Source organism: Hyla sarda, chromosome 2 (genome assembly GCF_029499605.1).
Source record: "Hyla sarda isolate aHylSar1 chromosome 2, aHylSar1.hap1, whole genome shotgun sequence".
Taxonomy (NCBI): domain Eukaryota; kingdom Metazoa; phylum Chordata; class Amphibia; order Anura; family Hylidae; genus Hyla; species Hyla sarda.
In genome coordinates this window covers 390643944-390657883 of record NC_079190.1, presented here as the reverse complement: position 1 = coordinate 390657883, position 13940 = coordinate 390643944, and the positions used below count along the sequence as shown (strand labels likewise).

The following is a 13940-nucleotide window of genomic DNA, read 5'->3' as shown; positions in this document are numbered from 1 at the left end:
AATTTCCGAGGTGCAATTGGGGAGGACCAAAAGTTCAATCCTCTCGTGGTGAGATCCGATGCTCATAAGAAGGGGCTCCGTGCGGAAACGTATGGTACAGTCCAACCTGGCTCCGTTGACCGCGGAGATGCGGAGTGGCTTGACAAGACGGGTCACCGGAATATGGAATTTATTCACAAAGGACTCCCGAATAAAATTTCCAGAAGCTCCAGAGTCCAGACAGGCCACGGCTGAGAGGGGAGAGCTGGCTGAAGTGGAAATCCGAACAGGTACCGTGAGACGTGGAGAAGCCGACTTGGCATCAAGAGACGCCACACCCACGAGAGCTGAGTGTGAGCGTGCGTTTCCCAGACGTGGAGGACGGATTGGGCAATCCACCAGAAAATGTTCAGTACTGGCACAGTACAAACAAAGATTCTCTTCCTTACGGCGATTCCTCTCTTCCAGGGTCAGGCGAGACCGATCCACTTGCATGGCCTCCTCGGCGGGAGGCCTAGGCGCAGATTGCAGTGGAGACTGTGGGAGAGGTGGCCAGAGATCTAAGTCTTTTTCCTGGCGGAGCTCTTGATGCCTCTCAGAAAAACGCATGTCAATGCGAGTGGCTAGATGAATGAGTTCATGCAGGCTAGCAGGAGTCTCTCGTGCGGCCAGAACATCTTTAATGTTGCTGGATAGGCCTTTTTTAAAGGTCGCGCAGAGAGCCTCATTATTCCAGGAAAGTTCAGAAGCAAGAGTACGGAATTGTATGGCGTACTCGCCAACGGAGGAATTACCCTGGACCAGGTTCAGCAGGGCAGTCTCAGCAGAAGAGGCTCGGGCAGGTTCCTCAAAGACACTTCGAATTTCCGAGAAGAAGGAGTGTACAGAGGCAGTGACGGGGTCATCACGGTCCCAGAGCGGTGTGGCCCATGACAGGGCTTTTCCAGACAGAAGGCTGACTACGAAAGCCACCTTAGACCTTTCAGTAGGAAACTGATCCGACATCATCTCCAGATGCAGGGAACATTGGGAAAGAAAGCCACGGCAAAACTTAGAGTCCCCATTAAATTTGTCCGGCAAAGACAGGCGGAGGCTAGGAGTGGCCACTCGCTGCGGAAGAGGTGCAGGAGCTGGCGGAGGAGATGGTTGCTGCTGCTGTAGCTGAGACTGAATCTGCTGTAGCTGCGACTGGAGTTGCTGAGTCATGGTGGTCAAGTACGACAGCTGGTGATCTTGTTGGGCAATCTGTCGGGCTTGCTGGGCGACCAGTGTGGGGAGGTCGGCGACAACAGGCAGAGGAACTTCAGCGGGATCCATGGCCGGATCTACTGTCACGATGCCGGCTGGCAGGTAGTGGATCCTCTGTGCCAGAGAGGGATAGCGAGGACCGTGCTAGTGGACCGGTTCTAAGACACTACTGGTTTTCACCAGAGCCCGCCGCAAAGCGGGATGGTCTTGCTGCGGCGGTAGTGACCAGGTCGTATCCACTAGCAACGGCTCACCTCTCTGGCTGCTGAAGATACTGAAGATAGGCGAGGTACAAGGGAGTAGGCAGAAGCAAAGTCGGACGTAGCAGAAGGTCGGGGGCAGGCGGCAAGGTTCGTAGTCAGGGGAGATAGCAAAGTTCTGGTACACAGGGTATAAACACACAAAAACGCTTTCACTAGGCTCTAGGGCAACAAGATCCGGCAAGGGAGTGCAAGGGAGGAGACTAGATATAAGGAGGGAACAGGTGGGAACCAATTAAGCTAATTGGACCAGGCACCAATCATTGGTGCACTGGCCCTTTAAGTCTCAGGGAGCTGGCGCGCGCGCGCCCTAGAGAGCGGAGCCGCGCGCGCCAGCACATGACCGCAGGAGACGGGAACGGGTAAGTGACCTGGGATGCGATTCGCGAGCGGGCGCGTCCCGCTGTGCGAATCGCATCCCCAACGGCCATGAGAGAGCAGCGCTCCCGGTCAGCGGGACTGACCGGGGAGCTGCAGGGAAAGAGACGCCGTGAGCGCTCCGGGGAGGAGCGGGGACCCGGAGCGCTAGGCGTAACAGTAACCTAGGAAGGGGACCTACTGAACCCTGAAAATGCACTTTTACAAACAAATTATTTTCCCTAAGAATTTTCAAGATGGTTCTTTTATGTTGCACATGCTAAGACCAGTCCTTTAAGGAACTCATAATGTCATCAAGATAAAAAAAAAAAAAAAAACTTCTAATAAATTAATTGACCTAATTTTGTAATGCCTCTGGTGCATTACTGAGACCAAAAGGCATCAATAAATATCCGAAATTTCCCTCTGGGGTATTGAAGGCGGTCTTTTACTCTTCCCCTCCCCTTAACAGAATGCGTTTGTTGGCACCCCTAAAATCAAGCTTTAAACTCCATAATGACCACAGTATTCGAATAACAATAATGTGATCTATGCAGGGTCGCAAACTGACAGATTTTTTTACCAACAAAGAAAAAGATTGCCTCCACGAGCGAAACAGAAAGATGGATGTGATGCTTTTGCAGTTTCCTTTTTATGTAATTTTTCATGGCTTGACGTTCTTGGCCAATAAGATTGTAGATTCTACCCTGAGGATATTTTGCCCTAGGTAACAACTCAACTGCACGAGTGTAGTCTCAATGTGGAGGTAGAATGTCAGAGCTTTCCTTTAAAAAGGATATACTCAGGAACTTTGTTCTCCTCCACACTGATACTGGCCAGTATATCAGGAATGTATTTAGTGAGACATTCAGGTCCCAATCTCACCAGTTCCTCTGAAGACCAGCCAAAAGGATTACGTAATTTTACCCAAGGCATAACAAAATGGCAGGCAAACTAATGGCAGGCAATTTTTTCATAACAAACAATGAAAATGATTCAGAATGGATGGAACCAATGAGTAGATTAACCTCTGGGGTATTTTTTTTCAATTAGTTGATTTTTGAAAACACTTTTATGTTCATATATAGAGAAAAAATTAAATAACAAAAATGTCATTTATATTAAAAAATATTTTACATTTTGCTCTAACAAGGTTGTTAAAGGGGTACAGTTTGTTCCAAACGCTGAGCAGCGGAGTACCCCTTTAACCAACATTCAGCTTCCCATTAATTACCGTTGTATTGAGTCCATTGGGTCCACTAGATGGCATATTTGAGGAGTCTGGGTTAGGAACTGAAAAAAAAAAAAAAAAAACAATATTCTGACATAAAGAAACTGTACAGATGCAACTTTTCTCACATATAAATATATATTTTATGACAAATCTAGCAATTTATATTTGCGTGATATTTGACAAACTAAAATCAATAGATAATAATTTCTTTCTCTAACTAACCACTGACTTCAAAGAAGAAAAATACACAAGTTAAAGGGGTATTCCGATTTTTTTTTTTTTATTTGAATATGCTACAGGGGCTGTAAAGCTATTGCAGTTCTCATATAGTGTCTGTACCTGTGTTTCATGGTGGTCTCACAATTTTTCTGTGATTTTTGCCCCAATCTTTATTTTTAGCAACATACAAAATAAGTGTCATCTCAGATTTTCTAAGGTTGCAGTGGGACACGAGATATTACATTCCTAGTCAGGTGTTTAGAGGGAGCCTGTCTCTGCTTCAATGGGTGGAGCGACCGCTGGGTGGGAGGGATATCATTCTGCAAGAATTGTAGTTTCGCAACAGTTGGAGACATCCTGGTCAAAAAACACTGGTCTATTGCATGAAAGGGAGCACAGGTGTATTTCAATGGTGGCTTATGTGTGGGAGGGTAAAAAGCGACCTCACACTTACAAACAAGGAATCCTGGGACTTGTAGTTTAAGGGAATCAACAGGAAATAGCAAGTTCACAAAAAGATAGCTTCAGCGTTTTGGTAATCTAACAACATAGCCATTTACCCCAATGACAAGCAAATGTCCTTCCTAAGAATGTCCATTACTGTATGGCAGGTAAGTACTAAAATCACTTTATGGTTGATAACCGCTTTAATTGGGATCAGAGGTGATGATAATTTAGGTCTACAAAAAAAATCTTCATAAATTATAATCTAGATTGACTCGTTGACTAGACTGGTACATGCACACAGCCTATTTAGCAAGGTAGAACTACTGCAAGAGTGGTGTCACCTATAGTATTTTATTATTTGCTCGCTTTTCTTTTAATAAAAGAAATCTAGCAAAAGGTAAAAAGGTCCATAGTGTCTTCCTTTTAGATTTTTAATGATGTCATAGTTTCGTATTTTGTAACTAAAAGTCTTGACAGTGATTGAGTGAATGGGCAAAAGAATAGGTTTGCAGGTGAAAGGCACATCACTGATTGACATTGTACCATGTACCATGTATAGTCCTGATGTTATGATCTCTTATACCAACATGTGCCAAAGGTGCCATGAATTTACACGTCCAGTTAGTGTGATGCATAAATAGTTTCTATGTTATAAAAAAACCTGTTTCTGTACCAGACTTACATCACGCCACGCCCCCTCGTGAGGTGACGCCACACCTCCTCCATTCATGTCTCGTCATGACCACTGCCGCCGGAACCCAGCGTTTGTTCAGAACGCCAGGTGCTGCGCAGAGATCACAGCGGTCCCTCTGGGACCTTTGGATAGGGGATAAGATGCCTAGTTGCAGAGTACCCCTTTAAGGTGAGTGTTACATGACACAGAATCAAAGAAAACTAAATGTGCAATGCACCATCAAAACACAGTGTATCACTGGAAATTTTTAATCATATTGTCAATAGCCCCAACCTAAGAAAACTATGAAAAGAGCCTTTAAAGTGGTTTTCCGCCCCTAGCAAAGGATAGGGGATAAGATGTTTGATTGCGGGGGTACCACCGATGGGGACCCTAGGGATCTCCGCTGCAGCACCCCACTATCATTACTGCACAGAGCAAACTCACTCTGTGCGTAATGACCGGCGATACAGGGGCCATAGCATCGTGACATCATGACCCGTCCCCTTAATGCAAGTCTATGGGAGGGGGCATGATGGCCGCCATGCCCCCTCCCATAGACTTATATTGAGGGGCGGAGCCGTGATGTCACGATGCTCCGGCCCCAGTATTGCCCGTCATTACACACAGAGCGAGTTTGCTCTGTGCAGTAATGATAGCGGGGTGCTGCAGCGGAGATCCCGGGGGTATCCATCAGCAGGACAATGTATCCCCTATCCTTTGGATAGGGGATAAGATGCTAGGGGCAGAGTACCCCTTTAAAGGGGTATTCCGCCCCTAGACATCTTATCCCCTATCCAAAGGATAGGGGATAAGATGTCAGATCGCCGCGGTCCCGCTGCTGGGGAGCCCCGGGATCCCCGCTGCGGCACCGCGCTATCATTACAGCACAGAGCGAGTTCGCTCTGTGCGTAATGATGGGCGATACGGGGGACGGAGCAGCGTGACGTCATGGCGCCGCCACTCGTGACATCACGGCGCCGCCACTCGTGACATCACGGCCCGTCCCCTTAATGCAAGTCTATGGCAGGGGGCGTGACGACCGCCACGCCCCCTCCCATAGACTTGTATTGAAAGGGGCGGGCCGTGACATCATAACGATGCTCCGGCCCCTGTACCGCCCATCATTACGTGCAGAGTGAACTCGCTCTGTGCTGTAATGATAGGGGATAAGATGTCTAGGGGCGGAATACCCCTTTAAAGGCTCTTTTCATAGTTTTCTTAGGTTGGTACTATTGACAATATGATTAAAAATTTCCAGTGATACAACGTATTTTGATGGTGCACTGCAGGGGCGGAGTACCCCTTTAAGCATTGGAGCAGTAAGAGCTACATAAACTCTTATGTAGGTGCTCAAACTTTTTTTTATTTTTTCATTATGTTTAAGCCTCTTTAACTTCCAAAACTTAAAATGTGATGGCTGTGGGCAACACACCTATATGTTGTACACATTGGGGGGAATTTATCATTCTTGGCACCAGAGCAGAGCGACAAAATTGCTCAAAATATTTGCACAATCTTAGTGTGTAAGCAACATTTTTTGAGCAAAGTGAGAGTTTGTGCAACATTTTTTTTGGCGCAAAGACAGGGCTTTTGCAAAAGAAGTTGACACTTTTTCCACTCTGCAGAAGTGAAGGGAATTATTAATTTATCCCATAATCCTTCATGTTGTTACTTTTATGGGTACCACTGCCTATTCACTGTTATCCCTAGAATTTCACGGTAACCTCCTACCATATTTCATCTTTATTCTGTATACTTTGCTTGTCCTTGGAATTTAAATACCTGGAATTTGTTGCTGACTGACACTGGAGAGAGATCTTACTGTTGTTTCAGCAGGTGGTCTTCTGGTTTTGTTAGGTGCAACACAGACATTAGTTTTGGGCATAGAAAAGACATGGGGAGCTTCAATATGTGGTGAAGGTTCTCCAAAGAGAGGGTAGACATCTGCATGGATAGAGGGAGGGGGAGCATGATTTAAGATGGTGGCATCAGCTGCTACAGAATCATATGGATGTTTTGGGCAGGATACTGGTGGAAACAACAGCTCTTGATCCTGTATGGGTAGATTTGGAGAAATGCAATGGATGGGTAAAGCTTGAACAGAAGGGAATGATTCAGCGTTGTATCTATCACCAGATTCTGGATAGTGGCATAATGGTTTGGTTTCAGTATTTGCAGGTGAACATGACACTGGGGCATCAACATATCCAGAAGAGAGTCCTGGGGTTGGAAAACAGGAATCCGGCCGGGCGATATAAGAGCTGTGGGGCTAATAAAATAAAGTAGTTAATTTTACATATGAACACATATAAATAGGTAAAAAATGTATGCAATCACATAACAAAACAAAAGACTGCCAAAGTAGGAATGAGAAGTGAGCAGGAGGAAGGACAAATATTACTGTACAATTAGTATAAGAGGAACTGGGAAGGTTAATAGGGAAAAAAAAGTAAAAATAATAACTGAACCAGACAAAACAAAAGTAAAGAAAACCCACATGCAGAAAAGTGCTTACACAGTTAAACAAAATAACAGATATCTGCCAACCTGTGGGATTCTCAGGCAAGCAGAAGTAGGATGTGACTGGCTGCTAGCTCCATCATTATATGTTGGATAGCCTTGAGTTTCTTGGTAACAAAGATGAGGTTGTTGAGAAGGCAGAGTCCGAGGACCTCCAAAGAAATCTTGGAACATACACAGAAAAAATTGGTATTACAATAGTAGGATCACAGACTTCAAAAAAATAACCACCCAGTGAGAAAAGGTAGATTATACTGCATATACTAAAGTACATAATTGTGAGGGAGCCTGGAAATCCACATTAGGTCTATGCATAGAAATTTTATGTTACACATTAGTGTTGTCCCTGCTACAGAGAAGGCTCTGCAAAAGACCACCTCTTTGAGAAGACCAGACCAGATTGTGCCTGATGCATTTTCAGTCCATCATACATAATACATACTGGTAGAAGACAAATCCTACTGTATATGTAATTGATATATAAAAATAGATGTTAAGGGAAAGAAAAATATCTATCAGTCTGCACCCAATCCCGATTCCACATAGTGCAATTTGTTCTCATACACAGTAGTAGCTCTATTCTGTTATGTTCTGTATTCAAGCTATAAAGTAAATCATACAAAGGTGTGTGAGACCTTGGTGGGGGTATAGGGTAATTGGGGAGTTGCTTTTCCTGAATTATAAAGGGCGCTGTTAACCCTTGTCACTCGTAACGCCAGGGTGGGGGTTAAATACTGTAATGGTGCTGGGCCTATCGCCACCCTTCCCAAGAACGATAGGTGAATGGGTAATAAAAGGATTGTCCACAACCATTGTCAACTGAAACTTGCAGGAACTTTTACTGAAGATTTTCTGAAGCAGACAATAGCAATAACAGTCCATATAACAAAGTCTATTTGTATTTGAGCAGCGATTGACAGTTTCTTGAGATCAGATAAGCTCCATTTAGCTTTAGGAAGATTCCGTTGCATAGATCCGCTGGATTTAGGGGTGAGTTTAGGTCCAGTGATCTTGTGGAGAGTAGCGGGGAATTATATATATCTAACCGCTGTGGTGTAGGCCGAGGCCGCAAGGCTTTGGCCTAGTAAATGTACTTGAAAGTTGCGGAGGTCCTACCTGACAGCAACCCAAGAGCAATGATGCTACTTGCTTGGCAGCACAGGAACAAGAGAGAGATTAATGGCTGTAGCTCCCTTATATGGGCTGGGGCTGGCCGTTTTGGATTGGTCCATAACAACTGTCACTCACCGTTACACGGCATTGTGGGTGAACATGTGACACAAGAACCACCTAAGGTCCTTCAACATACCATAGAGTTCTAAACCATGTCACATGACCCGCAGGTCCTGCGACGCTAAAACAAGTGAGTAACACCATATACATATTTACAAAGATAATATTCTTAAATATCAAGTTACTAAGGGGTGACTAGGGGCTAATTAGAGAAGAGAACCCCGCTAGTCCTAGGGACTCTGACTTTGGGGACTAATAACCAAGGCACAGTATGAAATACGGTGCCGGGACACCACAGGTGTATATAACCTCTACCAACAAACTGACATGGGTGTACTGTATATACCAAACAGGCAGACCATGCAGCTGCTATGAAGTCAGGGGGTCTGCAAAAGGTTTATTTAATGGATAGTGAGTGAGAACCTGTGCAGGGACCACCATTTCACTGGTCCTACAAAATTAGCACATGTGACTGTGGGTATTAATCCTAACACCACAGTGGAAGAGTTAGCCAGAAGGGGAGACACATTTATACCTTTCTATGGGGCCCCCTTATGTCTATGTAAATCTCTTGTACTTTCTTGCCCTGGTTAATTTTTACTAGTATTCAGGACTTGAATTTATTTTCTCAATACAAATAATAATTTTGTCAGGACCAAGGTAAATACAAAAATTATAGAGCATTTTAGGTATGCAACTTGGTACAATACTTACAAAACTTATAGAACATTTTAGGTATGCAACTTGGTACAATACTGATAATTTAAAAGGTACATAGGGCAAATTAAATATTTTAGTGAAGGTGAGGCAAATAGTCACCAGGGATAAATGTTTTATTGTTTCATAGATAAACACAAAAGATATACGGACAGACTAATTCCTGATTTAAATGTGGTTCTAAAGAGTACGTTGTCTTTCTATACACTGTATATGTTTTTTTTTTGTTTTGTCTTCTTTATTAGATTTTCAAGTAGTTATCACCTGAGACTCTACATGTATTCAATATTTTGTGTGTTTTTTCACACAGAAATGATCGGATAGGACCTCTATGACAATTTTTCACTTTTCTGAACAATCACAGTAAATCACTTCCTTCAATTCTATCTGGGAGTCCAACCATTTTAAGGTTGGCTCTCCTATTTTAATCCTCCAGACCTGTCCTTTTTTTACTTAATTTTTTCTTTTGTTTTTAACACCTTCATCTCAACTAACTCTTTACTTGGTTTCTCCTTTATTTAACATAGTCTCTTTTCAATTTCTTTTTATTTTGTTATAGCAATTAAACATGACATTAATAATTTGAGAGATCACTCTTCATCTCTAAACATATTAGACCTTAAATGGTGAAATACCATCAGCTAACATTGGGTCAGTCACCATACCACCTTCAGCTAGACTGTACCCCTATCTGATTGATCCAATGCTCCCTGCATAGTGTTCCCCTTATCTTCATTCCTTTACTCAAGGTACTACTAACTTTCCCCAGTAAGGTTGGCCTTATAAACATATCCAATTTATATTCTCCTCTATCTTCTTCTCTTTTTTTTTACTATTGTAGGGGAAGCCGCTATATTTGAAGAGCTAGTATTGTCTTTACGTCTCATAATATAAATGTTGATTATCCTCTATGATGAATATACCATGATATATAGGCACAAACTTGCATATAAGATTTTAACCATTAACATGTAAAATTGGGCAGAAGTTGACCACAGTCTAGATCACAGTTTAATTCAATAAAATGAGCAATCAATACATACATATTGACTTAGGTGGGTTAAATAAAAAATAATAATAATAAAAAAAAAAAGTCAGTTCACTATCAATATATATATATATTATGGCCAAAAATATACCACCTAGAGGGGAAAAAAAATCAAACCTGCACCTGGAAAAAAGAAGGCACCAAACTTATAAGATTTTAACCATTATTGTGCAAAATTATGAAGAGATTGACTGACTATAATATACATCAGCTTTGGTTGGTTAGATGCACAACCGATATTCATTAACTTAGGCTGCATTCACCCCACATATAGGGCATACGGGAGCCAGATCAGGAAAATTTGAAAACGGGTTGCCGCCTTACACCTTCTGGACCCGCATTGTACCCCATTCATTTCAATGAGCCGGACAGAGTCAGTTAGTAACTTCAGTTAGGTCATTTTCACACAAAGACAGACATTTATCAACCGATTTACCCCAGTTTTTTTTTCGCATAAAATTGTTACAAAAAATTCGCAATTGCGCCACCGTCTTTTTTCGTGCGACAATCTGCCACGAGAGTGAGAAAAGCATTTTTTTTCATAGTCAAGCGTACATAAGCGCTTTTTTTCAATTTTGACTTGCCATAGTCAGAAATTTATCAACCGCGGCATTTGCAAAAAAGTCACTAAGGCTTTAAAAACCTACTAAATATACTCCAGCCGAGCCTTGGCTTAAATAACAGAAACTAACTATTGTTTTCACTTAGGTGAGAAAAAAACTTCGGCTTTTGCTTACCTGCGAAAAATGTATTAACGCTGTGCAACAATACAGTAAATTTGTCGCACGTAAGCAGAATGGAAGTGAAAAAAAAACAAAACTAAAAAATAGCATACCTAAGCAAACTTTCATAAATGCCCCTCAATACCCTTTTTATTTTTTATTTTTTTTTGATGGACTAAGAAAGTACAGCAGACCACTGTTCTTAGTCCAGTAAACAGATAAGGCACTGGTCCAGAAGGAATACGGTGGCATTTGGTTTTTAAATTATCCCATTGGATCCACTGCCATATGTAGTATGAATGCATTCATCCAAAAAACAGTTGTTCACTATTAAAATATCAATTTACACAGATGTACATGCTAAAATTAAAGGGGTATTCCAGCAATCAACAAACAGGCCTTTTTTTTCAAAGACCTCTCCCTGTTTGTCTCCAGTTTGGGTGTGGTTCTGCAGCTCAGTTCCATTGAAGTGAATGGAACCAAGTTGTAATACCACACCCAAGGTGGAGACAAGGAGAGTGCTGTCTTTGAAACAAAAAAGGCAATTTTTTTTTATTCCTGGAATACCCCTTTAAGGGAAACATACTCTTTTTCAAATCGAACAGGTCTCCACCAGGGTTAATAAAAGAAAATGTTAGTAAGCCTTCATTACAGATCCCAGCTAACCAATTGTCCTTCAAATGTCCCAGCCTATCCACTTTGTCCCAGCATTTCCTTACAAACTGACAGTCCACTAACACACAAAAGTATATATCTCCTATAAGACAAGTCCACACAATGCCAAAATATATAGAAGCCTCAGGTTGGTATATCAGTCACCAGTCTCATCCCACAGGGTTATATAGCATCCAGCCCTCTCATCTTTATTATCTAGGATCCACCTTTTAAGAATATGTATCTCATGGTGACTACAGAAATCTGAGCGATGTCTTTCCCTGCCAGTCTCCACTTTTCCTTTTCCAGGTCACCAAACACACATCCTGTACTAGTAAACTAATTTGTCGCTACTACTGACCAGCCAACACATTTGCCACCTTGTCGCATCTCTGCTTCCTACTGGGCCTTCAAGATGACCGGGCCACCCTGCTCTCCACCATTACCCTGCTCCTTTTCACATCACCACCCATCCATTAATGACCCAGTCCTGGAGCTGGCATTTAGGGAGTGCCACATGTGGAATCACCTGGCGTTCTAAGCGTGTGAGCAGCGGCATGACCGCACTTAAGTCATCATGCTTCCACACCTTCTTGCCCTACATATGTTACTCAACACATCTTTACACATCCAGTGTATGTGCAACTTTATCAATAAAATGTTAAAATAATAATTTCAAACAGAAAGTACTATACATATGCAGAATCACTGGTAAAGATTTGTTATCCTTCTTAAAATGAAGAAAAACATGAACTGAATTCTAGAACCGTTCATTGAATCTAATTACTCTAGCAAGTGTAGAAGGGTGCAGTCTACACCCCATTCCAAACTGGCCAGACTCTAGATAGTCCCCTGAAAAGAAGTCCTTAGAGAGGATTCCCTATATGACAGTTTTAGCGCTGAATTCCCAGTATGCCTAGGTTCACACACCAGAATTTCTGCATGGAATTCTGCATGAAAATTCTGCATTCATTTATAGCCAATACACTTCAATGGGATTATGCTGTCCCATTCACACAGCGGAATTTCCGCTGCAGGAATTCCATTCAAATGAATGGCCAATTAATTTATGGGGAATTTACTAGATAATTTTTATGCACAATTCCTTGCAGAAATGTTACCATGTGAACATAGCCTATGTAGTAACACAGTAACACATAGTGACACATAATGAATAGTAACACAGAAGATTAAGTTCACTTTTACTTGAGAGAGAAGTCTTTTTTTGGATTGTTGGTAAATAGTGTCTTATGTAACATTTGTAAGTGTTGTGAAATAGGAAACTTCCTGCTCAATGTGCGAGTCCTTACGGGGAAGGAAGGCTCAGGCACAGAAGAGCCGGACCATGTCACATGCAAGAGGACATCTGTAAAACTCAATTTGAACTGAAGGACATAATTTGCTTCCTGTGCTTTCACAGGAAAATTACATTTTTACTTTTATAGATTTTGCATTAATATTACAGTATCAAGATAACTTTGCATCACCCAGTATATAGGATTCAAAATGTTTTATTGTAAATTTACAAATACAACATACCACAATAATGTGATATAAGGAAAATGTGACCAGTTGATGAAAATAAGTTCTGCCTTGACATCCCTTCTAAAAATGCAAAAATATTACAATATTAAAAAATAGTAAAAAATTGTGAATTATGACAAAAGGCTAACATCAGAGGCCAGCTCCTGCTGGTGTACTATGTCTTTCTACCACCTCCTGATCTGTGCCACACTCTCTTGCCCCAGCCACCACCATGCTGCCTCTCTTCCCACTGTGGTTAGTGGTCTGGCCTGTATTACCTATTTAAGGCTGCTACTACCGCTAACGTGTGCCTGAGCAACATTGTGGTTTCCCATAGTAAAGTTATTATGAGAAGCTGTCAGATTTAGGATTTTGTCTTGGACCCGAGCCTGATATCCTGACTCTGCCTGTCTAACTCCTGTGTATAGTATTGTCTCTCTCTCCTGACCAGCAGTGCCTTGGCGGTGCTGACATCTGACATACGCCCTGGGGCCCCAGGTTGGTGAAATTACATGCCAACAAGAACAACACTATTCAGTCTCTCTAATGTAAGGAGGACTAGTGTGCAATTGCGTCCATCACTCACCATTGTACCTCTTTATACTGAAGTCTACTGTTTATAGGCCATACATAATGGTGTTAATATATCTAGTGGTTTGCCTGTACTGCCATACTGTGTAACCTGTGTGTGTCTGTATACTATTATCTTATTTCGCTATTGATACAATTGGGCAATTTTTTTATTAGAATTGTAGGTTGGATTGTATGTGGGCCAGCTTTTTTAATCAATATAAAGAAATACATTTCATATTCATGCCTTAGATTGTGGTGAATTTTTATCAATATCTCGTCTCTTCTGTGCTTGACCCCGATTGCTGACCCTGAACCTATGCCGCTTGCCCAAACTCTTTCACCTGTACCTGACTATGTCTGCCTACAACTCACATTCTGACCTTTACCGGCCTTATCTGACCCTTTATGCCACACACCAGTGTCTACTGGCCCACTGGGCCAGACACTATGACTAGCTGAACAGAGCCTCACTGAAAGATACACAGACTAAAAGCTGCACAGACTGAAAGCTGCAAAGATCCTCACTGAA

At 42.2% G+C, this 13940-nt stretch overlaps 1 protein-coding gene across 1 annotated transcript in view; it reads right to left on the bottom strand.

Moving 5' to 3' along the window:
* MLXIPL (MLX interacting protein like) overlaps window positions 1-13940 on the bottom strand; it is a 208290-nt gene that overhangs the window by 28029 nt on the left and 166321 nt on the right. The window contains exons 8-10 of the mRNA XM_056558638.1: window positions 6968-7104; window positions 6203-6689; window positions 3079-3137 (exon numbers count right to left, since the gene is read on the bottom strand). Coding sequence (XP_056414613.1) covers window positions 3079-3137; window positions 6203-6689; window positions 6968-7104 — 683 coding nt within the window. The remainder of the gene's footprint in view (window positions 1-3078; window positions 3138-6202; window positions 6690-6967; window positions 7105-13940) is intronic.